The following is a 27623-nucleotide window of genomic DNA, read 5'->3' on the forward strand; positions in this document are numbered from 1 at the left end:
CTCATTTTCATCTAATAAGCAGGATGGAATATCTCAACACTAAGACAGCTCTTGCTGCACAAGTCAGGAGTGAAGTGGCACATTTGGGATGCTGTTGCAATGTTACCAGATCTTGTGGCTCTATTCCCAAATGCTAGATCCTATAATATTCCTGATTTCCCAGCTCCTCAAATTAGAAAGAAAATGTCAAAAGCGATCCGCAAACCACAAACTGCAAATTGAGTAAATGCTTGGAAAGTGCCAAAAAGATTCAGACTGGTGTCTGAAAACCTAATATATTTTATGTTGGCCTCCAGGTTTGTGGAAGGCTGGCACTGGCACGCTGCTATGGTGATACAAGGAGGTGAAGTAAGGCTGCAGAGCCTCAGTGCTATTTTCTCTTTTTGAAGGGTACGACAGGTGGCTGATGTCAGTTCTGCACTGTGCAAAGTGCAGGGAAAACACACCAGAGAGCTTCATACTGAATCTCCTGGCCTAGGGCAGGAGAGCAAAACAGCACCAACGTGGGAACACTAGAGGGAGCAAAGACAAGAAAGCAGATGAAGAGGAATAAAGGCAGGAAGGGAAAAGCCACGCCAGTTTCTGAGATAGCTCTGAGCAGGAGGGGTTTTGTGCCTCGAGCCTTGAGCATTTTACTGAATCCACCGAGTATACAGAAAGAGGGTGTTCCTTTCTAAGCATGTGAGACAGAAGGGAACCATCTAGGTTCTCCTTTTGCATATACTGGATTCTCATCTCGCATATACTGGTAAGGATTCAAGCTGTGCAGGTCGAACAGCCCCCATTCAAGCAGGTGACACACATCTGGCAATGGCTTTGCCTGGGTTCACCTGCTCTTCAGGACAGGCCAGACCAACATCATCCCCTGCTGCTGCATCTTAAGGGCAAGAAGGAATTGAAATAACAGCAAGATGCATATCATCATCTTTAAGGGGCTATGCAGACATGCCTGGTGCACTGAGAGCAGATCATCCTGCCTGCTGCTTCTTTCATCTTTAGTTTGGAGCTTCTTAAAACCACCCATGCTAGTTTCATGCTTTCTCACTAGTTTCTCTGGTCAGAATACAAACAGCAGTACATCCCAACCGTGCTGCTCTTTGAGACACCAGCATACAACACAGCTGCTCTTCCCACAATCTAATTCTCTCTCTTTAAAAGTTATTAGAAGTTATTAGCACTTCAGGACTCATTTTACAGCTCCATGCTTTGATCCTCAGCTTACTCGAGTCAGTTCCCACTGAGCTTCTTCATAACGTGTTTAATAGCTAATTTGTTTGGACATCATTAAAAGTATTAAGGCTCCAGGCAGCGAGGACATGCCAATTACTGAGTCAAGTGATTTAATTCCAAGGAGGCCAGTAGGAAGCAGCAGTTTAAACTGCTTAAAGGCTTGTACCTCTTGCAGCTCAGAAAGCCTGCTGATTGCAGTTCAGAGAGGTGTGTACATCTGGATCATGTGCTCTGGGTGCTCCGCAGATGCTGAGACATGGGCTGTGCATGTGAAATACCAGCTTAAGCAGCTCTATCATGATGAAGACTGACTGAGCTCTTTTCACCACTACAAAAGAAGGCAGTCTACTGAGAAGCGGCATTCTGGTAGGGTTTTATTTAATCACTGATATTTGTTTGCTGCAGCTCTCCTTGCAAAGTCCTGAATCTGCATCTCAACACACCAAAGCTTAATGTAAAAATTCTCAGTGCCACTTATTATTTCAAAAACGTTCCGTAAAATAGGTATCCAGACTTGTCTACTCCAGGTGTGTTATTGCAGTATCACAGAACAGCTTGGGTTGGAGAGGATTTTAAGCCCATCCAGATCCAGCCCCTGTATGGGGGTCACAGATATTCCCCCATCAGATTAGGCTGCCCAGGGCACCATCCAGCCCAGCCTGGAGCACCTCCAGGGATGCAGCACCCACAGCTCTCTGGCTTTTAATAGGCAAAGCCTTGGAAAAATTTTCCTTCAGGGTATATTATACCTCATTATTTACATCTACTGCCGTATTGATTCTTATCAGTAGAAGACATCCTTACGAACAAAGCAATATATTACCTATTAACAGCCACCTATTAGTTACACCTCACACCCTTTCGGGGAGGCGACATTCACAGCAGCCAGTATGTCCTTGTGTGGTTGTCTTAAGCCAATTTCCCAGCAGTCAGATGGCTTCTTTTGCTGCTATTAATTTCATCTTCAGCAGAAATCTGCAGCTTGGCAATATTAAAGTCAGCAAACCTCTCCAGTATAGATTCATTTCTTATTTTTCAGGTTAAAAACGCATAGGCTGTGGAATCCTCATAAGGCCTCCCTTGCTGTTTAAGAGCTCCAAAGTGAATGAAACTGCACCAGTAATGTTGTACTTTGTATAATACAACAGAACTACCTGCTCGAGGAAAACAAATGCCACAAAAAGGCTACGTTTGCTGACACACGGGCTTCTGCATCACACATCTTCTCATATTCTTGAATGAGATTACTGACATTAGCTATCCCAGTATAAATCCTGTTGTTCCAGCACAAATGCAGCTGCGATGGGAATTTCTACTAGCAAAATTAAAAGAAAGAAAAATCATACCATGGAGCAACGTGTTAAACAAATACCACTTTCAAGTTAGCTACACGTAATAGCTATACAAAAGACATTGACAGGCTTTGAGTGGAGAGTTCAGACATCCAGAAAATACAGTAGCATCTGGTGTTTGGAGCAGGAAGAACAAAGCTCTTCAGAATAAATCTGAAAGGGGGAGAAGCACTAGGGCTTGTGAAATCTAACAAGTGATAGATGTGCAAATGAGCCAACAACACATTTCAGGAGTTAGCACGGGTTTCAAGTTACTTTTTCTTCCCCCATTGTGAAGAGGAAACATAACTGTGAATACAAAGACCAAGACACATGCACACATAAATTCAAAGGCTTATGTAGATACGTGGCTCATCTAGCACATGGGTATAAACATCTAATAAAGCTCCATACCTGAACAGCTTCAGACCTACTGTTGGGAAAAGAAGACAAAGAACGAAATAGAAACAGATCAAAACCTTGTCACATTTATCATGTCTCACAGAGAGAGAAACTGCTTTGGAACTAAAGCTGGGCTCACAACAGCAGCAGTAATCCAGGCTTAGTCCCAGCGCCCTGCAGTCTGGGTTCCTCTGGTGATCATCTGCATATGTCCTCCTAGAGCTGTCATGCCAATAAGAACTTCCAAAGCCATTGGACAATTAAATCCAATTTCAGAAGGGTTCAGGGAAAATCACATTTCATGAAAACAAGAGGCTGAATAGAGCAAAGAAACAGTAATTCTCCTTAGAACAACCTCTTGCAGCAAGGAGCACCTTGACTGGGAGAACAGACTGTTAGCTCATTTGCTCTACACTAATGATTCACATGTGAGAGATGAAAATGCACCCCTTGCCTAAACAAAAGTCAACAGAAATGTGGTGTAAGACTGTACTGCATCTTCAGTGAACCTGAATGTCAATACAGCACTGCTAACGGAACCTAGTAACAGCAGTATGATCTCATTGGGTACTTTAAATCTGTGTCCAAAGTCTTGTTTGGAGCTCAAACCCAAATCTTCTTGTACAGCGGCCAATTCAACATTGAAGCCACTTGTGCCCAAAACAGCAAAATGATCGTTAAGAACTGCTGAGTCTGACTGCTGCTGTCAGAACCCGCAGCACGCAGTTCCCATTCAGAAACCTTTCCTGGTAATTTATAAGCATGCCTGATTCTTTTAAATACCCAGAGCACTGAGTTCCATCTCTTCCTACACAGAGTCATTTTCTTGCTGATATATATGCACATATATCATAACGAGGTAGCACATGCAATTTGTGACTTTCCAAATCTCATCTCTGGAGCTATATTTTCTCATCTTTCCAGCTATGATTTGTGCCCTAGGATACAAGCTAAGCACAGAGTCTTCTGCAGCAATCTCATACTGACTTCCAGGATCCCAGCTCCAAAGGCAGAACATTCCCTTCAGCATAAGCACATGGGAACATCTGAATCAGTCAAAGAATAGCTTTGAAAGTATATATACATAGAGCTTGTTACACATTACAGACCAAGTTCTGTGGTGACCACTAAGTCCTATTCTAATAAAGACAGTCTCAATAACGTCACTATAATCTTGGTCTAAAAGCTGGTTACATTTCCATGACATGCTGTTGTACATGATGAAACTCATAGTAAAGGAAGAACAACCTTTCAGCTAGTGCAGTATGCTGGGCAAAACATTCTCCCTGGTTCTCCTGATCAATTTGTGTTCCACTCCTAGGAACAATTCTGAATGAACTTTGACCACGGCACACAATGAACACCCAATAACCATTAAATAGGAGATCCCTTAAAAGAACTAGAATTATTCTTACACCTTACTACAGTAATGTATCTACTGGTCCTCTGTAAGGAGTTGCAAATTGCCCTCTTTTGTGTCAATACTATGGGGAAGAACAAGAGAAACTTGTCAGTTCTCATATATGTTCTATGTGATGCTGAATTGCACAAAACAAAACAAGCCTACAGTTTCCATAATGACTAAAGAGATACTTTAAAAATGAATTTATTTCAAAGAAAACAGACAAAAAAACCACACATTGTTCCTTACCAGCTCTGCTCTGGTGGTCAAACATGCACCTGCTCGCTCATGTGATTATCACCTATTTGGAGTATTTTGCCCTTCTTCAGCACAGCGGAGCCTGCAGAGCTATCAGAGTGGGAGCTAGATCCTGTTCTGGTCTAAACACAATGAACAGAGCAGTTAACTGAATTTGGATTACAGAACCTTTCCTGCTGGTAACAGCTGAGCCAGTTGAGCTCGGTTGGACTCTCAGATCCCATGCCAAGCTTGCAGCTGCCTATTATGAAGAACTCTTCCCTTTTATGAAGTGGGCAGAGAAACCACTGAGAATCCCCAACCACGGAGCCCCATTAAGTTACTCTTAGGGTTACTTGCAGACTACAGCCACAAAACACCTCAAAGCAAATGTTTATACTTTGCTCCATTAAATACAGTGGGGAAACATTAAATACAGTGTGGAAAACAGTGGGAGTTATTTAGCATGCCAGAAAAGATGGCATCTTCTGCAAATATCTCCCTCCAACCACTCAGTTCCTAACCTTGCAGGATTTCAAAGTCCATAACTTCTTTTAGCACACCAGCTGCTTCTCCTTTAGAAATGGTAACAGCAGGCAGTGTGAAGATGACATGACTTGGAGACAAACCAGTTTTATTTAAAAACAACATTTATATATACATTACACACAACATTCCAAGTTAAAAGAACGTTATTGAGAATGCTAAGTCAAAAATTAAGAAATGCCAGAATTCAAATTGCCTATTCAACCTTAATTTGAATCTTTCGTGTCACACAGTGTGCTGCCGCCTTCACTTACATGATCAAATACAATTTGTTTCTCAGGACCCTCGCCTCAACCAGTGTAGAGGATGTATGATTCTCAGTTAATGAGCAGCTATTCAAAATATGTTTTCTTCTTGCTGTTTAGCGTGCAGCCCATTTCTGATGGCTTGCCTCCACGGGGGGTTACTCAGAAACAGTTGAACAGCTCCTTGATTGAATGCTTATTACAGAACAAGATCATTTCATCTCTGCTTAGTTTAACCCACTTTGCTTCACCAAACTCGAGCTCTACTTGGAGAGCATATGATTAATTTATTCATAGCTTTTCTAAGGTGCACATTAGGAATACATTTTTAGCAAATTTATTGTCCCAACATTTCCATTTTGTCTGGATAGACTGTTGAAGAAATGATTAGAAAGTTTCTGTGTTATAAAAGTATTCATTAATTTGGGATATCCAATTTAGAAAACGAGAGCATTCTTTTTGTAGCACACTTAGCATTATATGGTGCTTTAAATGCTGAAAACTCACTTTCAGCTGCAGCTCTAAGTATACAGAGCTGCTGCAAATCAGATATCATCTCAAATTGAGTATCCAGAAAATGAGGAACATTCAGTTAATGAACACTTCACAAAGGTTTCGTTTTCAGCAACTTCACATTAGAATCTTGGTAGTAAAGTTAGAAATTAAATCAAGCTTTCCAAGAGCACATTTAACTGTGTTAATAATGAGGCCTAGTGATGTGCTTATGAAGATAAGAAGCACTGCAGATGAAAGCTTAGGCTTAAGCTGTCACAGGGCTCCAGCACTGCTCTAGAAAACACAGTTCCCCAACCTTCCTTGCCCATAGAGAGAGATAAGATTCCTCTAAGGTCAATTTAGTCACTAAAATTTGTCTTCTCCCTCTGAATGCTCTCTGAAGGAGACCATGTTTGCTGCCATTTGTAGGAGACCGGCACATTTATCTTCATGGGCGAGTTAACTTGTAGTCTGTACAGTACTAGCACATATAACTTGGCCTCAGAAGAAAAGACCAAAAAAAGAGAGACACACACAGTTGACAGAATTACATGTTTGGCAAATTGTTCCAAACAATTCAATTGAAAAACAGAGCCTAAGCAAAAAGCTTGAGGAAAACTCAGGAACAGAACAATTAACTGATGACCATTAGTCCATACTAAGAGATAAGATACCATGCACTCAAACTGATGTTTTTCTGTTTGTACTTCTGCCTCCAGGCATCTTTGTGAAGAACTATATCATTCCTGGCAGGAAAAAAGGGAACCAGCAGGGTACAGTGCAAGATACACAGATGCCTGTGGTTTGGCTTATCAGGGGCACTGATTTAGTGGGAATGAGAGTTAAGTGCAAAAAAGAAGACATACAGATCTCTTGGCAAGGGAAGAGAGAACAGAGATGGATGCACAGGATAACACTGCAGGCTGCCCCTGGAGTATGAGAGAGAATGTGCTGGGAGGGTGGCACAGATTATCGTGGGCAGCAGCATCTAGCAGGTACAGCTAGTTCAGTCTTCAAAAGAAATGAAGGAAGTGTCTTTAGAATACAGGCTCTCCAGAAGCCCGAGAGAATTTAAGCAGCTTGAGTGAGCACTCTTTGCATCCTCTTAAATCCAAGCTCCTGCCAGACTAGAACAATCAGCACGACCACAAAAACAATGCACACCAGCACACAGCAGCTACCACAAGAGACTGTCCCAGGCATTTAACAAGCTCCTCCTCTGTAAAATAATCCAAAATGCTAATCCCACTCTGTGTCCTAATATGTGGATGTGAGGGTAGAAGTGAGATTAGAAGATGGAGAAGTGGGGTTTACAGCGAGCAGCTGACCAGAACTCCCTTTTCCTGCAGCTCCATCCCAGGGAGCAGCTCTGCAGAAGAGCCCACCTAGCAGGACCTCTGGGCTGGGCTTCCAGGCAGTCTGTGCAGTAAGGCAGCCGTTGTCTTTCTCCTAGTGAGAGAAAATGAGAGACTGTTAACCGCAGATCTGCCAACTGTTGCATACAGCTTTCCCGTGCTCTGAAAGCTTCTGTATTTCTATTTTAAAAGAAAGGCAGAGATGGAGAAGAAACAAAACACAAGAGGGTACGGATAGAATATGGAAGTCCACGTGCGTGAGTAACCAGCTGTTACATCAATGAGACATACTGTCCAGTGGCATGTTTAAATTCAGCCAGCACTCTACGTAAGGCCAGACAAGCAACAAAAGAAAATCCAAGAAGTGACAAGGCTGGTGCTGGTAGAGATCTATTCTGGGATTACTCCATGTCATTTCAAAGAGCATGACAGCTTCTTTAGCAGTTTTGACCTTTGCAGTGCAGCAGTGTGAGACAAGATGTACCTATACTGTGTGGATTAGAACACTCTGATTGTATTTCATACTTCTGGCACATTTATTATTTGCTTCAAGCTGTTTTCAGGAGAGTTTTGATCCTGTGAAAGACACACACTGGCTCTCTACTCGCTAGTGCTAGCACTAGAATTTTATGCACCTATACACCAGTGTTAACCTCACTGGAGAATTCTGCGTCAAGGCCAGGCTGGATGTGGCTCTGGGCAGCCTGGTTTAGAGGTTGGCAACCCTGCCCATGGCAGGAGGGTTGAAACTAGATGGTCTTTATGGTCCTTTTCAAGCCAGGCCATTCTATGATTCTATGATTATATACTGTTGTTGTCGAACCAGAATTAATTCCTCACCTCATAGAGGCATAATGCAATAAGGACAGTCCAGAACTGTTTCATGCTCTTACTCATACAGAAGAAACTTGAAACAGAAAACCTGCCCCAAAGGGAATTTTCTCTTTGCATCTGCAAAGTTGCACTCATCTTACGACTGGAAGCCACAATAAAAGTGTGCTGCCTGTAATTATGGATGCTTTCATTTCTGCATTGACACTTCTACCGAAATCCTTCAAAGCTTTCAACCTTAGTGGAATTCACTGCACCAATGAATTCTACAAGAGAACAACATGCTACACACAGAAGCATTTCCATCCATTAACAGGAACTCTAAAACTTTTCAATGTCAGTGCGTTTCTCCCTACTCTAAAAAAAAACTGCAGTGATAAATCAGGAACTCTTGATTTACTTCCTCAGCTTTATTTATCTTCTATTCTCCGACCATACCATCTCCTGCTTTCTTCTCTCCTGGAATAAAGAATTCAGGGACTGTCTGGCACCTTCAGGAGCCATTTCAGAGCTACTCATGTACAGCAAGAGCAGAAGAGCCATGGAATCATACAATACCCCAAATTGGAAAGGACCCACACAGACCATAGAGTTCAACTCTAGTCCACTAATCCAACCAAAAGTACCTTTAGAAATCCTAACACTCATTCCATGCTCTATGATCAGGGTGCACTCAATTGAAATTAGTGATGCTGACAGATATACCAGCAATACTGCAGTAAGCCAATCAGCCTTTATGTGCTTATCTAAGAAATGCACTGTTAACTGATTTGGTCTTTTAAATAAACTTTATCTCTACTCATAAAATCAAACTTCCTCCTCAAGATTGAAGGGAAGAACAATACAGAAGCATTGAAACTTTCTGCATAGTGCATATTCATTTTGTTATTCTTGGTAGTAAATTTTACTCTTCCACTGGAGTCAGTATGTTTAACTTTATCAGAAGAAGAGGAATTAGATGGCCTGGCTCTGATAAGAAACCTTGCTCGTAATAATTCTTTCTTAATGTATGCCTGCTCTATTCTACACAAGTAAAGCCATGCTCCTTTCTCACTGCACCAAGGTGAAATGCTGACGTATTATGTGTAATGTCTTAGCTCAGTCTTTACATAGTGAGATAACACTTTGACAACACTGAAGGCAGGAAAATAAAACACATTAGCTTGGAATAATCCCTTTGTACCAGGTACCTACACTATTCGATCTGTATCATCAGTAAACGATGTGCTTTAATTCGACACTGTAGTTTAAATTTCTAAGAGAAAGGACAAACTGGAAACATGAAAAATTACTAATTACAACATCTAAAATAGAAGCAGTAATGGAAGTGTCAACAATCTGACTGGGTCATCAGCGATTTTTGCAGTGATGAATAAGGAGCACTTCACTGCAGGCTGGGAGAAAAGCTTTGGGCAATTTTTCAAAGCTTGAAGATCTTCTCAAGGAGTAACAAATGCTCATTTTTCTCCTATCTCTTCAATTACCATTAGAACATCTTGAGGCCTTATAATGGCTCCAATGAAATTCCAATAGCATTCACTGTCAAGAGATAGACCAAGGTATTTTTGTGCTTGTGAAAGTCCCATTCAAATCAGCAGGGCTTTCATATATCACTGCTGACTTAGTTAGATCTGTGGGCTTAACCATGACATAAAATATTTATCGAACCACTGATGTCCTGGAAAACAGGTGATTTCCTGGAGGAGACAGTGCCATACTACACAGAGATTGGTTCAGTTTGTCAATAACCCTCCAACATGGCCACAGTCTTCATAATGCCTGACAGCTTCTGACCTCTTACAAGCCTTGGATACAGAAAGTGCTAAATCTGATAGCGGGAGGAATTTCAGTTTCTTAGACACACTGGATATTAAGGACAAGAATCTGAAAAAAAAAGACTCAGTGTAGCATAGAAACATATTGGACTGTTTTCAGATGTTCCATATTGGCTTACTTATAAGTTCAGAAGCAAAAATATCGGGGAAAGTTAAATATAACTAAAAAGGGAGGAAAAAGAATATCTTTGAACTAATACACACTTGTAGAAATTTGTATTGCCTGGACTTTGCACATAAAAACAAATTAAAACCACAGAAAATATCTCTAACAACTCATACACCTCTGCTGAAAATCAGGTATCTGTTCACCTAGAATGAATGCTGCACACAGAGGTCAATTTCCAGGTCAAAAACCAACAGGTTCCCTGCAAGACTAGCTCTGAAATACACAATTTATTTTATTTTTTTTTTTAATTTAAAGCACAGGGACAGCTTCAAACTGTGTTTTCAGTACATCTGTATTGTAGCAAAGATGCAAAGCGCTTTTTCTACACTTCGCTGATCTGCTTTATAAAGAAACCAACTGCTATTCTCTGCTCCACTCTGAGCAGTTGTACTCCTCCATTCCTTTAGGAGACCACAGCCAGCAGGCAGCCCGCAACAGGCACAGGCTGCCCCTTTACAGCCAAGGCTTGGGGAAACAAGAGCAATAAGCCTAAGGTATATAGATACACCTGCAGAGAATTCAGAGCTATGGATTTTGATTTATACTGACAGGTTGTTTTTCTTGGTTTGGTAGCTCGACTAACATGACACCCAACCCAGAGGACCCTACAAACTAACCTGAGCCCTTCATTAGCAAGTTGCCGGGAATCAACATTTTGTTGATATAGCTGATATGTCTGCAGGGTGAAGGAGGCACAATTACTCTGTAGACAGGTGCAACTGTTAGATGACTGAGTAATTCTGGGGCACACAGTGCACAAGTCCTGCAGCTTTATACAAACCATAGAAATGGAGCCTCTTGCCTTTGTAGCAGCAAGCCACTGCATTCCTGATTTCCCCTTGTCTGGAATTTTGGGTTCTTTGGGGTAGGATGATTCTGTAAGCAAAGAAGAAGACAGCCTACATTCCCAAGTTTATTTCTTCTTACAAATGTGGACAGGAGGAAGGAGGCAGAAGGTGGGATGTGACGTAAAAGCAGGCGGAAATGCAGAACAGTTGCTTAGCACCTATCGAAGTCAGGCCCACTTCTTCACAAGATAGATGTGCATTTTGGTAACCGCATTTAGGAATCTGCATTTGAGTTTGGGTTTCTAAATAACCTAAATACATCAAAAGCTTTTTTAACGCATCACTGATGATAAATTAAAATGCATATTAAAAGTAGTAGGAATCGTGCTGCAGTCCTTGGCACACAGGGACACCTGCTTTACGTACACTCCTCATAGCTTTACTGTCTCCTCAGGAATGCCAGATCAGAGAAAAACGTGTCAGAAACTTAATTCTCAGCCAGTGGGGCAATATGGGATCAGCCAGCAGCCTTCCTTTGTCTGAGCAAGAGATAAAAGCTTGGAGTCGGAGACCATTATCCAACTGAGGCTGTTTTATGTGGGCATGTGTCCGTTTTGGAATGAGTCTGTAGTATCTATCTGGGACCCAGTTGATGCAACACAGCAGAACAGGGACAAACCAAGCATTTGAGATACTAAAAAAAAAAAAAGCCAGTGGAAAAGCCAAATTGACAGCTGAGGGGATCGTGCTCAAAATTAGCTGGAAGCTGAAAACATTCCTTATATGTTCCACTCTATTTCTTAACTCAATTAGGAAAACTCACCTGATAAAAGGAACAAAAGATTACCCCGTTTAATGACACAGATAAGGGAGGCAAACAGAAGCACTCAATTCCCACAAGCATCTCTCGCCTTTGTCTCAGCCTGCTTTTCATGCCTGGATTATGCTGGCACCGTTAATCTTTGTGTCTGTGACTAACTCCTGGGTTTTTATGTTAGTGACCTGATTCTGCACTAACACGCTCCTCCCCGTTCGGTGAAGCTCCCCATGTGATCTATTCTTCCCCCTAAATAAAGTTGAAAAATTTGGCTGCGCTCAGCGAGCGCTGCTGAGGGTGTGTGGAGTGGTTCCACCCTCCCCGCAGCTGCAGCACAAGTACGGCGCCTGTTCAGCTGCTCTGCTGTAAGGAACGAGGGGGCACGAGAGCACCCAGGCATTGGGGGCTTGGGAAGCTCCACAGCCAGGCTCCAGCTTCATGCTCCCCATCTCAAAGTAGCCCACCAGGCTGAGGAAGATGTGGCCAGAGAAGGTGAGTGCTGCATGGCTATGATGAATCCTTTGTGCGGAACCGGAGTCTCGTTAGAAATAGGAGGGAGGAGGGGGCATGGGTTGCAATCTTTTTTTTTAAAATGAACAAAGTCAAAAGCCTCCCTTCCTTCCCCATTATGCGGAAGGCGTGTGAGCCTCTTTCAGAGGGAATCGACGTAATGAGCCGTTTTCCTGATAAAGCTGATTTTCTCATTATATTTTGCAAAACACGGCAGCAAAAAAAGCCCGAGCGATGAAACTGCCCACTGCAGACGTGCTTCTTGCCTGGCTGGGCAGACAGGTGCCTTGGAGAGCAGCTGCATCCAGCTCAGCCCTCCGCAGCCTCCCACCGGACAGCACGGTGCGGTGGTTGGCACATGGGGCCAGCACTGTGCGGTAACCGGTGCCATGGCCGGTACCCAAGCATGAAGGGTTGGCATGGCACGGCACCGCGGTACCAGCATGCGGAGCTGGCATGGCACAGCACTGTGCAGCACAGCATCCAGGGCTGCAGGAGCACAGCTCAGGACCCCCAGTCTCTTTGTTCACCTATAGCCCCAGGAGCCCAGCCCTTTGCTCACCCATAGCTCAGGGCTCCCCAGCCCTTTGCTCACTGACAAAACGTGCCTACTCCTTGCCCTCCATGCCCACAATGGGTCAGTACATCTTGCTGTGCATGCACATCAAACCCCGCAACCCACACAAAGGGGTCCCCCTCAGTGCCCTGCATCCCCTCCCACTCACAGCTAAAGCACTGCACTCACAGCACCTAATGTGTTACCTCAATTGCATTTCACATAACTTGCCCCCAGTTTGGGCTGTGATTTCAAGCTAAAACAAAAGTCAGTCTGCACTAATAAGCACCGAGTGCCTAAAGGAAGTCTTTACTCCATTTTCCCCAGCTGCCTACCCCTTCAGGCTCAGAGGAGGGACCGGCTGACCACACGCTGGCTCTTTTCACCCAAAAGACAAAGCACCTGTGCTTTAATTCTGGGACAGAAGAAAAGAGGGCAGCAGAGAAGGGTGCTCACTGCTTACCTAGAACTCTCCGTTTCAACATAGACTGTCCCAGACCATGTCATGGGGAAATAAATGTGATCTAATTCCAGAAATGTACAAAGTAGCTGCATCACAAATGACATTCATCACTCCCCCTCCATCCCCCTCTGCTTCCTCCCACCCTTTAACTTGGTATTTCTCTTGCACAATTTTAAAGATAAAATCCCCAGAGTCCCGAATATGTTGTAGTCTTAGACTGGAGCTATCCATCAAGAACAGGCACACTGGGCTGGAAGGAGAAGAGTTTTCTTTCTAAATGAGTTGGATGAACATTTGAATGTTCAAACAATCTCTTGCTCTTCAGTACATTTAAAAAAATGTTATCCCTGTGGGAGTTTCAATCTTGGCAGGTTTTATAGAAAGGCTGTAAAGTGTCCCATCCGTAATTGCATTCCCTACCAGCAGTAGGGCAGCACACAAAAATGAGAAGGAAGATTAAAAAAGGAGGCAAGAGAGGGATAAAAAATAAACAGATCTCATTTGTTCATCATCTTTTCACAACCAATTAGCTCAGAATCAGAATCTTTCTTCACCTGCAAAGGAAATGAGACTGTAATGAAAAGGCAACTGATTGCCTACAAATCCTATTTGACAAAGCTACTTAGGATTTTGTTCATTTGAATTCAGCTCTAAACTGATTTCAAGTTTTCACTTACCCTGGGATTCAACTTGGACCTGGACTGGTGAGTATTTGCTCTGACTCAAAAAGAAAATGTAAATCAGAGCCTAAGAACAAATTGATCCTAGAAACAGACAAGTGGAAAAATCACTGAGTTGAAGCATCAGTGTGGACGAAGGAATCGTCTGTACTTCAAGATTTGAAATACTAAAGGAAGAATTTACAGGCTGCCTCTCTAAGTACAGGCTGTAATTGCCCCTGGTTTTGAGGGTGTGTGGGAAGAACAGGGAAGAACGTTGTGCAAAAGAAATGAATACCAACTAAATTGGAAAAAAAAGTAACCATGGAAAAAAAGTCTCAAAGGGGAAAAAAGAAAAGTGTGTGTCTTTTATAGGGTACATTTTACAGCTGGCAATAGAAGATTGCTCCTTTATAAGGAAAACCAGAGGGTGGCTTATCTGGCAAATCCATCCTCTGAGAAGAGGAATGCTGTGTGCTGTCTGGAGAAAAGAAATCTCAATGTAGGATTCACTGCATTTTAAAGAACTATTTCTAAATGAACATCACACAAAGGAACAGATCTGCTCAACTGCTCAGAGAACAGCACTATGATGCAGCGCTGCTTTTCAATTCAAAACAAAAAAATACACTCCAACCCCTTCCCCAGACATGAGCACTTGAAAGGGCTAAGAGACCATGTATGTCTCTTCACAACATGTTTTATTGCAGCATTCATAAGCCTCAGCCAGCATGCCAATTGGGAGCTTTTAATGCTCAGTTTCAAAGCTACCCTAAAAATGTTACACTAAGATTTCATCAATCAGGATGATAAACTTTCTTTACACCACTGTACAGACAAAGCAGGTATATTTTGCTAGCACTGATTTGAGATGGGAATTTGTCAAGCATGATTTAGTTGCAGTTTCTTAATGGTAACAGGCATCGGCTGCTTCCACAAGGGTTTGAATTTTGCAGGCACAAAAAGCAGTATTTGCAAAAACATGCAGTTATGAGAAGGCTGTAATCGCACCTGAAAAGATACCGGCATTTATCAAATCAGAGTTACACTAAATGAGTGTGTTACGCCATCACAAGGAGTCACTAATCAAACCATGGGATAAGTATCAATTTCAGAGAGAGTTTAAGTCTCACGAGTCTGTTGCTTCAATTGCCCCACTCTTCAGCAATTACTTAATTAAAATTAAAACCCTAAATAAATAAATAAATAAATAAATAAATAAATAAAAGCAGAACTAGCTCCATATGTGTTCTTATTAAATAAATGCCCAAGAAAACAGTATGTTATATTTACAGTCCACGTTAAGCATAGATACCTGCCCACGTCAGCTGTTTTGGAATCACTAAAAAGCAAACATCCTAAGCAGAGCTTACAGCCTACAGCTTCCATCCCAATCAGCAGAGGCTGTTTTGCTCAGCATCTCTCAACACAGAGGTAAGATGGTATCAGGATCTGCACTAAAGCTGTTTTTGTCATACACAGCCTGTCCCTCAAAGTTATCGAAGCCTTTTCCAGCTTAAGGGAGAGTCAGAATCCCAAGAGACATCACTCCTTTAACAGGAATGAGATTAAACCTTCTGTTGATTTACAGATCTGACCAATGCTGGAATGAGGTAATGCAAGTGCTTCCAAAACTTGCAGTCTTTCCCTCCTCTTGCATGGGTGAGGAGGAGCCACAAAACCATATGACAGACAGGAAAACTTACACTGAATCCCTAAGTATAATGAAGACAGAGCAGGCTGAACGAATGTTAAAAGCAGAGTTTTCTTGCTCACTGGCATAAAAATTGGGTGAAGCATTGTAAGAAACAGGGGCACAAGTTTATACCCTTAATTACTAAACTGACTTGTTTAAATTTGCATTGAGGTTGCCTGTTCTATCACTGCACATAATAGCAGGGGTATCACGCAAGTTAAGTTTCTGAGGAATGATTCAGTGTAAAAATCCCACGTAGATCAATTTTGCATTTTGATTTTAGATTTACGAGGAAGACAAACAAATTTTAGAAGAAGGTTGTAGTGATCCTGAAACAAAACAATAAATCTATGGCACTTAACACTTACAAATCCAACGATATTATTATAAACACACCTGAAGTATGCTGCCCTGCTGTAGCAACCCAATGTTTATTATTTAATTCCATATCCTCAAAATACACAGAACCTACTGGGAATTCTGAAACCCAGCTGGCTCTTAGCTGAAACCTGATCAGACTTGAAACCTCAACATTTCCAAATGCATTTTAAACATCCAAAGATACAGGCAGATCTGTACTAGTATGTATAAGCATTTTGAAAATCAAAGAGTCATAGAATGGCTCAGCTTGGAGGGGACCCTGAAGGTTACCTAGTTCATACCCCCTGCCACAGGCAGGATTGTCACCCACTGTATCAGTCTGCCCAGGGCCCCATCCAGCCCAGTCTTGAATGCCTCCAGACATGGGGCACCCACAGCTTCCCTGGGCAGCAGTGCCAGTGCTTCACCACCTTCTGAATAAGCTTCTCCCTAACATCTTACCTAAATTTCCCCTCTTTTACTTCTAAGTCATTCCTCTTGTCCAGTTATACAGTGTGAAAATTATCAAATGTCTACAGTGTTCTTATGTACGCATTTAAAATACCCATGAAATCCATCCCTTCTTTTTATATAAAAGTTTATAGATGATGCGATGACAAATAAGCAGCAACTTACTGCTACACTTCACTTTCTGAAGTCCTTCCTCATTGCTACATCTCACTTTCTGAAGTCCCTCCTCCCTTCTGCTCTTCTCCCATTCCCCCTCTCTCATCTCTGCTTTCATTTGCTCTCACCATCACTCCAGCTTTCATCTGCAATTTTGTGCACAAGTGTATTAGTAGATGTCTTGCTTCACTAGCTCTGAAGGAGGAGAAAGGAATCATTTACATAACAGGTTTAGTACATGACGGATACATTTCATACAAATGTTTTCACATCAAAAAGATGCAAATATGGAGAGAGGAAGCACAATCGTCTGTAATGCAATAAAAACAGAAGATACGATTTGAAAGGCAGCAGAAAATTTACAAGTTGAAGGCAGAAAGAAAGCAAGACCGAAACTACATTAAAAAGCCAATACTTATTAAAGATGATAGAAATGCTAGAAGGAATTCAGCATTTGAATTGAAAATGCTGTGTATGCTTCAGCACATGAAAGAGACACACAGGATAGAAACCAAAGATTCTCCTCCTCCAGTAATCAAAGAGATTTTTGATATTACTTCACAAGGAGTAGGTTTATAGTTTCAGGTCAGTGATCTTTGAAAAGATGCTTTTGTGTTCATTTGAGAAATGTATCATAAAATTGCCTCGCTTTCTAGTGGTTTACATGTACTTATCAACCTTTCTTCCTCGTGAATAAAACCTAAAAGTCAGAGGAAAGAAACATGAGTTAACCTAGAGGTTAACAATTGGCTTCCTATTAAACCAACAAATCTTCAGTACCTCACTTAAAATTTCTGGCTCTAATTCTTTCAATAAAGCTGAAGATTTCAGATGTTCACGGAATGTGGTCATTCCTTCAGCTGAAACAAAGAAACAGAAAACAGAGTTAACCTAACAGGGAAAAAAACCGAAAAAGGCAACTAAAACTACATACAAGTGCAAGTCTGGCCTCCAAATGAACATCTTGATTTTATGTGCTCTTAAGGATTCAGCATAAGTTCTCATTATTCTTTTTATTAAAGACATTATTCATTACCAAATCACTATCAAACCGAGAGGTAAGTTTTGCCCTCTTAAAATGACAATGAGTCTCAGTGAAATAAAAGAAAAAGAAAGCTGATGATCAACATTCTTACTTCTTTCCATAATTCAGCATTTGACAGACACCAATAACCGAAACCACATTTGAGATTGATTTGTCACTAATGCCCTTTGTTTCTCCCTTGTATGTTGCATGATACTTTCAGAAATCAAACCTGGAAAACCAAACGAAAGACAACAGCTGTCCCGAGGACATTACAAAATCAGGAGTACATTTTGTCCTTCTGAGCTTATATGAACTTTTGCTTTACTTCACATATTAGCTTGCTAAAACACAAAGGTATGAAAACATGAGCCATGGTAACAAAGCCCATGTCTAGGTGAGGACACACACCACGTATTAAGCTTACAGATATTTTAATACATTTTCATTAAAGGCATTAAAAGTTTGTTCAAACAAACCCACTTCACTGTTTGTTCCAGGCCAAAAATCACTGTTTTTTTCTCTTGTGTAAATACCTGAGCCATTCTAATATATGCTATTAAACGTTAATGGAAATTCCTGAGAAACTCGTTTGCATATTTATAATTCTCAGACAAAACACACTGTAGACTTATGACTCACACATGCAAACAACCCAACAATGTAAGAACAATTTATTCTCTGTTTGAATTAAATCAGAGCGTAGATACTGAAGAATGTTTGGGGTATTTTTTTAAATGGAAAGTTTCCTCAAGAGAACATGCAGATGAGTCTTCAGTAGATGGAAACTTGAAACATACATTCAGTGAGTGTGTACTTAATACAACAATAACAGATAATGTCAACAGTCCTCTCTAAACTTAAGCATAATGCCAGAGGTTTGACTCTTTGTCAGAAACCAAAATCTCAGTAGAATGTTGTAATATGAGCTATGCTATGACATTTACCACTGCTGCTACTGTGGTCTCTCCGCTGCTGTGTACAAGTGAATAATCACCTTCTCAAGTTGCTGGAGATGCTCTTTATAATGCATCTCAGGGTGCCACTGAACATGCAGCTGTCTCGCATTTAGCTAGGCATCCTCCAGAACCACAGGTCCTGCTCTGCAAAACTGGGCCCCTCACTACAAGAAAACCAATGAGGCCCTGGAGCATGTCCAGAGTGAGCAATGAGGCTGTGGAGGGTCTGGAGTACAAGCATTATGAGTAGTGGCTAAAGGAACTGGGATTGTTTAGTCTGGAGAAGGCTCAGGGGAGACCTTATCACTCTCCGCAACTCCCTAAAAGAAGGTTGTGGGGGTGGAGATGGTCAGCTTCTTTTCTCAGGTAACTAGTGATAGAACAAGAGGTAATGGTTTCAAACTGCACCAGGGGAGGTTCAGGTTGGATATCAGGAAAGTTCTCAGAAGGAGAGGCACTGGAATAGGCTGCCTAGGGAAGCAGTAGAATCACCGTTGCCAGAAGTTTTCAAGAAACATGTAGATACGGCACCAAGGGACAGAGTTAGTGGGAATGGGTATAGTTGGATTAGATGATCTTAGAGGTCTTTCCAAACCTTAATGATTCTGTATTACTGGCAGATACTGATTGGTTTGGTCACAGTCACTCACAAACGGAACCCTCAGTCAATCTGTTCTGAAGTGCAGTGTTTTGTCCATAAAAGCAGCCTCCTTCTCCCCGAACACAGGTTAAGCCCAAGTAATGCTATGCAGACCCTAAAAATCAAAGCATTTCTGCTTTGTTTTTGAAGATGTGTATCTAAACTGACTGTAAAATGGAATTAAGGTAACATCCAGTCACATATCTGGAATAGTACTGAGCAGTACCTGGTGCCTAATGACTTTACTTCTTCCCTGTAGGAATCTGATAGCTGTGGATACAGATGAGATGAAATACAGGTTCAGGCAAGTACATAATCATTTGATTTTCATCAGTGCTGAGACATTCCACCCTCCTGGACTTCCATCCATGCGGGTGGTGGACACAGCTACTTCATAAAACACAAGGGCATTTACTCAGTTTCTTAAGTTATTTTCTTGCTATTTCTTCAAGCTACCCGAGAAAGTTGCTGAATACATAACAAGGTAGCACTAAAATATTCTATTGTTCATAATCTCCTTATATACTCGTTGCCAGTAATACAACATGTAGACATTCATTAAACTCATGGTCTGTTGCACTTGTCTTCTTAAATGAAAAACTTTCAATGAGCTTTACAAACACGTATTTTTTGTCCTCAGCAACAGTAAAATCTGGCTGTTAAACCCTCTTTAAAATCAGCATTTATTTTTGACTATGTGAACATATTGTTCCAAACTGGTAAGAACTGCTCATTTACATCTTTTAACATCAACAGAATACTAATTTATAGTAAACAGTCTTTATTACTAACAAGAATGCGCTGCTGAAAACACTGCTAATTAGTAAAAGAGACCCTCAGTTCTCTGCTAGCCTGAGTGGGATGAGACACAGATTTTTGATGAAGAGGATGAATTACAATTGCATTCTATGCAACAGAGCATCTCCGAACAAACAGTTATTCTGCAAGATCTTTGAAACCTAATTTTGGCCTGAAAGCATTTGGGAGTGGGGTGGAGGGGGTTTAGAACAATCTGTTATTTGAAATAAATAGCTCTGAAAGTGCTTACAGCTCCTTAAATCAAAATAACCTCGGCCAAATCCCACTGTCCCAAGCAGAAGCAGAAACCAGTCAGAATGGGCCAGCCTCATTCCCCATCAGGTTTAGCTTTGAAAACTACATTGAGGTGCAGAGGGCAGACAATGCAAACCCCTCCTTGTACCAGCTCTTCTAACTTCAGAAGTGCTCAGATGAACACATATTGCAGGATTTGTCACACATAGCATGCATCAAAGCCAACCAACTTAAATGAAATTGTATCAGAATTAGTAATGCAGTGCCTGTAGGGGAGTTTACCTCTTTAGTAATCCTATGCTATTTGTTTTTACCTAGGTCATTTTTCTAGATTCCAGATTTGCAATCAGTGAGGACATCTCCTAAACTCCACTATACCAAGGACAAACTTCCTAAACCAAAATCCTCTCTGGACAAGGCAAGTGTGAGAGCAAATATCAAAGAGGGAAAAATAAAAATAAACTGTTCATTAACATCAGTGCTGTTTTGTAGCTGATTTTCTTAATGCCTGTGATGTTAGCAGGACCAACCTCAACAAAAACATCTGCCTTTGATTTCACACACTCTTAGGAATATTTGGGGAAAGAAAGAAAAAGCCCTCACCGAACAAACGTGCAAGATACAAACTACACTTGTTGCAGACCTTGTGGGTTGTTGGTTTTCTTTAAGCCTGAGTATAAGCTGTGCCACCACAACGTTTCTGGAAAACTGATTCGTTTTCTTCAATGATCTGATTAAAAAGATAAAGGATCACAAACTGGCGGTCAAGCAAGCAGCTTCCCCTCACCCCTCAATAAAGTAGAGAGCATTGCACAAAGGCTTCTGACTTTAGAACTCTGGATATAGATGACTTGTGCTGTCAGCTTTGTGGCACTTACTGTTATCCCAATGCTATCTGGCTTCCAAAACAAACAAAACTTGTGAGCCTCATCTACTCCTGGAGAACCCGAGGAGAAAACTGTCTTATGAACGTCACAGGTGACAAGGGAACCATAGATCTTGCTTCTTCAGAAATCTGGACTGAGTGAGAAAAGCTACTGAATCCCAATGAGGCCCAAGTTCAAAGAAGTTCCTGTACCCACACTTTTGGCCTCAACAGAATATGAGAACTTTGCTAAATTAAACACAACGAGAGACACTGAAAATAAGCAGCTAGAGGGGTCCCTCTCATCCACTATTGCACTGATAGTAGTGCTGATTATTATTTTCTCTTTGATAATGACATCCCTAGTAACCTACTGCTTTCACAAGTGGAAACTCAGAGACAAAAAACTGCAGAAAGCACAGGAGGAATATCAGAAAGACCACGAAAGGAGCATTTTTCAAAGCACGCCTGGACTCGTTTCATAGAGAAAAAAAAAGAAAAAGGATCCAGCAAAATATTGTTGCATTACCTAGAAATAATAAAAAGAACGGCAACTATGAAATTTCCAAGCAAATATATCCTTGTTTTATCTCATTTATAAGAGTTGTTAGCAGTTCGGAGATTTCCTACAGCTTTATTATATATATTTATATATTTAGTCTCATTTGTGCAAAGTAAGACCAACACAGACGTGTATTTTTAATCTCTACTGTATTACTAATACAGAAAGTTGAACTGTGTTACTCCTGTCTTTTCAAAAATCCACCGGCCCACGGAAGGCAAAAGGTCAGACTTTGGTTAATGCCAGCAACACAGCTGATACAAATCAACGGAGCTGTGTTACCTTGCACTCATCCAATCATCCACCTGAAGATTCTGAAATCCAGTTGCAACTTTAAGTAAATTAGATTCAGATATTCAGCAAGCAACACCTGGCCCCGCAGGCCTATAACTGAAGAACTTTGCCTTCGGTGATAGATGCACGCAGGCTCAAGCCCTGAGTCTGCTTGCAAGTGGTCAGTCAGTGTTTTCTTTCATTGATCATTCAGTGCTGAGAGGTGCTAGTGGCATTCCAACCACAAGTGGATTAAGGACATCCAATGTCAGCGGAACCTATCTTATCAAGAGCAAGCCTAACATAACTTGTTTTTTTCCTTTTCCAATTGGGCTTGTAATTATTTTTAAATCAACTATACAATGGCGTGTTTCTATTTTCATAGCCTGTAATATGTCTCAGAAAAATGACAGCTCTATTGTGAGTAGCATATAAGTAATATTTTCTAACAAAGTGGTGGATGTAATACTAATATATGTAATTGTTTTAACAAGCAGAAAACATGTACAATTACAAACAAAATCCGCGCTCAAGTATACAGCTTGCTTGCAATTACCATTGATGCTGTATGTATTTTTAAACAAGCTATAATACTGTGATGATGCTGTAAACTTCTGTGGGCAAAAAAAAATGTTCTATTTAAAAATGTCAAGATGAAGGATGTAAATGTTCTTTAAGTGCTATCAACTAAAGATATGAATTTTCACAGAATATTCTAAAGGGATCTGTTACATGCTACAGATATACTTTAAAACGTATTTATGGATCACACACTGGTCTATGTGAGAACAAACAGTGCTATTTTATTACAGAATAAATGAATAAATAAGCAAAGGGTATCCATGCCCATAAGCTGGATATATATATATTTATTTTTATTTAAAAGGTATTTTGACCAATTCTACAGACCCCTCCGATGACAGGAGCTGGTACCTCACTGACAGAAGGAAACACTCCCCCTCGTTTCCCAGCCTCTCCCCACACAGATCATGCTGCTGCTGCTGCAGGCAGAGAGCTCCAGAATCAGCTGCATGGCAAAAAGGAACAGTTAGTTGGTTGCATAAAGACACAGCTAACTTAGTATCTGTAGGATTTATATCTACTCACAAATTTATTTATACTTTTTCTAAACGGCAGCATTTAGAACACCGTTGCATGCAGTTACAATTTGCGTGTATTATAGTGACGTTAGTTTTTACTGAGTGAAGACAATAAAAGCCATTTTCTGAAAATCATAATGAATAGTAATAAATCACAATTTGGAGAACACGCATATATTTCAAAATGCTTTAAATACGCATAGCTGTAAGCATTCTTCCTGACATCTGCATATATGATTTAGAGTAACTGCACAGAAAGTGATGGTTCAGATTCTTCCTGAAGAAGAATTTGGGTACTGTGTCACCTAGCAGCATTGTAATGAGACGTGAACCCTTCCAACTGCAACTTGTCCTCAATGGCACCAGATCAAAGTCTCTGTCAAGCTCCTACTATGAACAAAAGGGCTTCAGATCCTCTTCTTAGAACCTGATCAGACCAGTTCTGCTTAAAAACAAGAAATTCTTTAAGCAGTTCCTGCCATGCAACAGAAATATGACTGAGATGGATTTAAGAAAAGGCAGTGGCCCCTAAGGAGCCTGAAGCATTTCATTTTCTAATACAGCTTTAAAGATGCAAGATTAACGTAAGGATTACAGGAGCTGTGGGACCAGCTCCCACCTACTCTACATAGTCCTGCCCAAGAAGGGATATGATGACCTCCCAGCTTCAAACTTTCAGTGACTAAGTATTTCACAGCTCTGTGGTTTCACCTGGCAGGTGACTAAAGCACAAAGTTATCTGGAAATCCATATCCAGGCAAGTTAATTACAGTGAAGATTCATTTCTGTTCAATGAGTGCCAGTAAACTATTGTGAGCGAGATGGCAGTTTATACTTGTTTCTCCCCAAGGATCAAGTCCCATGCTCTAACAGATGGGTGGGAACATGGCCACAGAATGACTGAGCTTAGATGTCAGGTTCAGCTTTCCTACAGAGAAACGAGGAGAGGGGAAATCTGTTACCAGCATATATATAACAAAACAAAACAACAACAACAAAAATCATGTTTTCAAATAATTATTCCTCATTAGCAGTTCTATATATGCGACAGCCCTCATGAGAATCTACACAGATTACTGTGGAACACTGCTTGTCTTTTCCATACGCAGACCACTAGAGACTTTAAAAGACTCAAGAGAAACAAGGAGTGTAGTCCAAAGCTAAATAAGGAGCAGAGATGGTGTATATAAAGTGAACAGGCTTAAAAGGTTAGAAGGAGATTTATAGGGGTTCAAACATTTCTAAGGATCAGAGAGTAATGTGAAAAGCCAAGCAGGAACTTGCTCATTACATACATAGCTATATAACCTGCAGTGACAATTTAACAATGAAAGCCACCTTTCAGGGAATATTCGATGGACTATAAAACCCACTGGCCTACAAGAAACCACAACAAACCACAAAGGAAGCAATGAGGAACACTAGCTTTGAAGAATTTAGAGTTGCGTTACGTTTTCACTTGGGGTTCAATCTGCTTAGGATCAATTCATTCAAGGTAGGTTTATAAGCACCAGAAGGCAGGTACCTGATAACATAAGTGGGTATATCTGGCCATATCTCACCATTTCTTTTCAGGCCCTTCACTGGTTTGTGGGAAATGAAAACTAGAGGCTGAACAGCACTCTTAAAAACAATATAAGCATATTTAAGATAATAATTGAAAGGATATTTAATACAAAATCAACTGCAACAGTACGTACTCATGCCCCAAAATAGTATTTTTTAAAAACTGAAATGCTATCCTATTCTTCTTATTAAGCAACTGAACTATTAAGCAGCAACATCCTTTATGCACTCAGTTCAGAGATAACAATATTCCTTCAAGATTTCCACAGCCTTCCAGAGATCTAAGTGCATAGAAACCAGAGACTGATGAGAGTCAGTAACTGTGACTCATGAAAGTGCAATAGCCACAAGGTCACTGCATGAGCAATGCAACGAGCTCTTGCTGTCAGCAATAATCAAAAAGCTGAGATGCACTCATGCCCAACGAGTAGTGAGTATCTTTTTAGGCTACAACGAAAATAATGATTTTGTTGTCTAGCCCATTGTGCTCTCCAGCCATTTTCTTTGGATGCATACTGAATACTCAGCTTTCATCCAGGTATGTTCTTTGAAAGATAGTCTTTGCCATCTTGAAAACCATTGTAAAATTACAACAAATTCCAAAGTACATTAAAAAACTGCCTAAAATATTATTTGACATCTTATCCCCTGCTAAACTTACATTTTCTTCTCCTAGACACCTAACCCAGACAGGTTCCATGATTAATTAATTATCATTTGTCTTGTTGGCATCCTCGGTGTTACAGATTAATTTCTGTTATAGCCACATTATTTCAGTTCTATAAATACCCCATTTCATTTTACTTCTTTCAACAGTTACTTTCCAACCTGCTTTTTCCCCTTCATTTGGGACTCTCACTTCCAATTTAACACAAGACAGTGGGCAAAGATTGAGCTGAAACCCAATAATTACACCTCCATACTCTAGAAAACAAAATCATTTTTCTTACGGATGGAAGCTGTTCTGATATCACACAGGCAATCTTAACAAAAAAAAATTGTAATAATAAAACAACAAAAAAAACCTCATCACTTGTCAGACTAATAACAGAAAATGCCGGCTTTCATAGTTTGAAAAGCCAACCTAGCTGGATTACAATACAATATTTGCATCTCAGGAAGAGTAAAGTTGAATCATAACCCAGACTTCAGCACACTGGGTATATCTGGTTCCACCTGCAAGAATATTAAACCTCTACCCAATTCATCACTGACAAGTTACATCCACAGTAGCTAGCATTCAGTACATGGCTGCCCACAGAAGACTTTTCAAGTACTTTATGTCTTTGAGTTTTGTTTACTACTTTCAGGCTTTAAGTTTTCTGACCTTTGCCTTTCAGCTTTTGCCATAAGTTCCTGGGATCCTCTGAAAGTTTAGGAAAACTTCGGAGTGATTCTCCTATAAGCGTGAGCACATCCTGAAATAAAAAGGGGACACGAATATTATTAGGTTTTGGATTCCAGCCATTTGTCATGTACTTGTATCATAGGTCTGCCACTGGAAGATATATCCAGTCCCTCAAGAGCAACTAGGTAGGGCTGTATCCATCATCACAATTTTGCTAGATTTTTAAAGCATCTTGTTTAAAAACTTTGTTGAACAGTGTTGCCAGTGATCTGGCCCATACATCATGCAAGCAGAAAGCTATGCTGGTCACTAGGGACCACACATCACTTCTACCTTCTGTGGATGGCTGCCAACATAGATGACAAAGAGCTCAATAACACTGTGCAGCTCATACACTACAGTGGCTGCTCCCCAAAGGTTTCTTCCCTAGGGATATAAAGGAAAAAAATCTGCTGCCCTTTTCAGAGAAGGAAAAAAAGAGAGAGAAAAATGAAGCCTGACTTGAGACTGAAGTTCTCAAATTTCAACTACAGATAAAATGGATGCAAAAAAACCCCAGAAAGCCAGCATTTTCCAAAGGATTTGGAAAAAGACCAGAATGGGAAGAGCTAACTCCTATATCATTCTGTTATTTGTCATTTTGTTTAGGACAGTCCATCAGAAAAACTTCAGGGTTCTAATCAGAAGGTACCTAAAACAGTTCCAGGACATCATGAAAAAGATCTTCAGCTTACATAAGTCAAGCAAGCTTAAATTACTTGATCAGCATATGAGCCTTATGGCTTCATTACAACGTGGAGCCAAGTTCCATTCTGAATTGTAGTGAATTCAGATCAACTTGATTACATTACTATAAATTAGGGCAAAATCTGGCTTAAGAATTCTTTAGTTATAGTAAGTATAAAAGTGTTATTAAACAAAATACTGATACGCCTGCTTACCCTGGAGTAAATTTGTTCTTCCAGTTTTTCCTGGAGTAGAGCTCTTTCCATTAGTACCTTCTTCTGTCTGAGAAAGGCAATTTTGGCTAGCTCTGCCTTCTTCTTCTTACAGTCAGGGCATAGTGAAGATTTGTGCACTTGAGCTTCTGTCACCTGAAGGATGCAATTGTGATGCAATGAGCAGTGTCTGTCCCAGCAAGATGGCTACTCAATTAAAAATAATCAATAAATATACAGATATAGACAGTGTCTAAAGACAAATATTTTCTTTTGTAGGCTGTAAATAATTTCACGCTCTTTGTCACCATGTCATCTTGATAAGCCTGTCTGAATTCCTCCACCCTAAATATATTTGCTTTTCCTTATGCATTGTCCTCTCCAGCACTGATAACATAGACAGCTTCATTTAAAATGACCTGTATCTCAGAGCCATAGTACTTAACAGTGCTGCACTAGTTCTTCCTGTAACAGGCAAACTTTCCCTGACACTTGAGACTGTGTATGAAGTACTAATTTCTTCTACCTTACCTATAATAGTCAAAAAAAGTTGTATGATTGCAAATTAACACATCTGTGAGCAGTTACATCAGCCAACAAAACGCTTTAAGTAGTGTAACTCATGGGTGGGTGCTCATTATAAATTTCAATTTCACCCGTGTAATCTCTGCACACTGTTAGCAGCAAATACCATCAGCCATTAGTTACTCCTGCCTGATGAGCAAGTAATTAATGTTCCAG

General features: G+C 40.7%; 2 protein-coding genes across 13 annotated transcripts in view; one reads left to right on the plus strand and one right to left on the minus strand.

Annotated features, from left to right (window-relative positions):
* Positions 1-22788, plus strand: part of LOC107312810 (uncharacterized) — a 49894-nt gene extending 27106 nt beyond the window's left edge. Inside the window, exons 1-3 of one of the 3 annotated variants that reach the window (XR_004307237.2) lie at positions 11967-12175; positions 19437-19481; positions 20549-22788. Coding sequence is in view for 1 of the 3 variants with exons in the window: in XM_085546162.1 (XP_085402288.1) it covers positions 19437-19481; positions 20549-20561 (58 nt within the window). In the remaining 2 variants the exon portion in view is untranslated. Of the gene's footprint in view, positions 1-11966; positions 12176-19436; positions 19482-20548 lie in introns of those variants that run through there. The other 2 variants (XM_085546162.1, XR_001554630.3) reach the window with 2 other exon arrangements.
* The window catches only part of C4H8orf48 (chromosome 4 C8orf48 homolog), a 31602-nt gene continuing 9194 nt past the window's right edge, over positions 5216-27623 (minus strand). For 3 of the 10 annotated variants that reach the window (XM_015860530.3, XM_085546150.1, XM_085546151.1), the window contains exons 5-8: positions 26886-27038; positions 25924-26014; positions 17335-17414; positions 5216-7337 (exon numbers count right to left, since the gene is read on the minus strand). In XM_015860530.3, coding sequence (XP_015716016.2) covers positions 7146-7337; positions 17335-17414; positions 25924-26014; positions 26886-27038 — 516 coding nt within the window. In that variant the 3' untranslated portion in view covers positions 5216-7145. Of the gene's footprint in view, positions 7338-14555; positions 17415-22709; positions 23959-24555; positions 24654-25923; positions 26015-26885; positions 27039-27623 lie in introns of those variants that run through there. The other 7 variants (XR_014945661.1, XR_014945660.1, XM_085546153.1 and 4 more) reach the window with 7 other exon arrangements.

This window comes from Coturnix japonica, chromosome 4 (assembly GCF_054131305.1).
Source record: "Coturnix japonica strain WE chromosome 4, WE-NBRP24, whole genome shotgun sequence".
NCBI classification, from domain to species: Eukaryota; Metazoa; Chordata; class Aves; order Galliformes; family Phasianidae; genus Coturnix; species Coturnix japonica.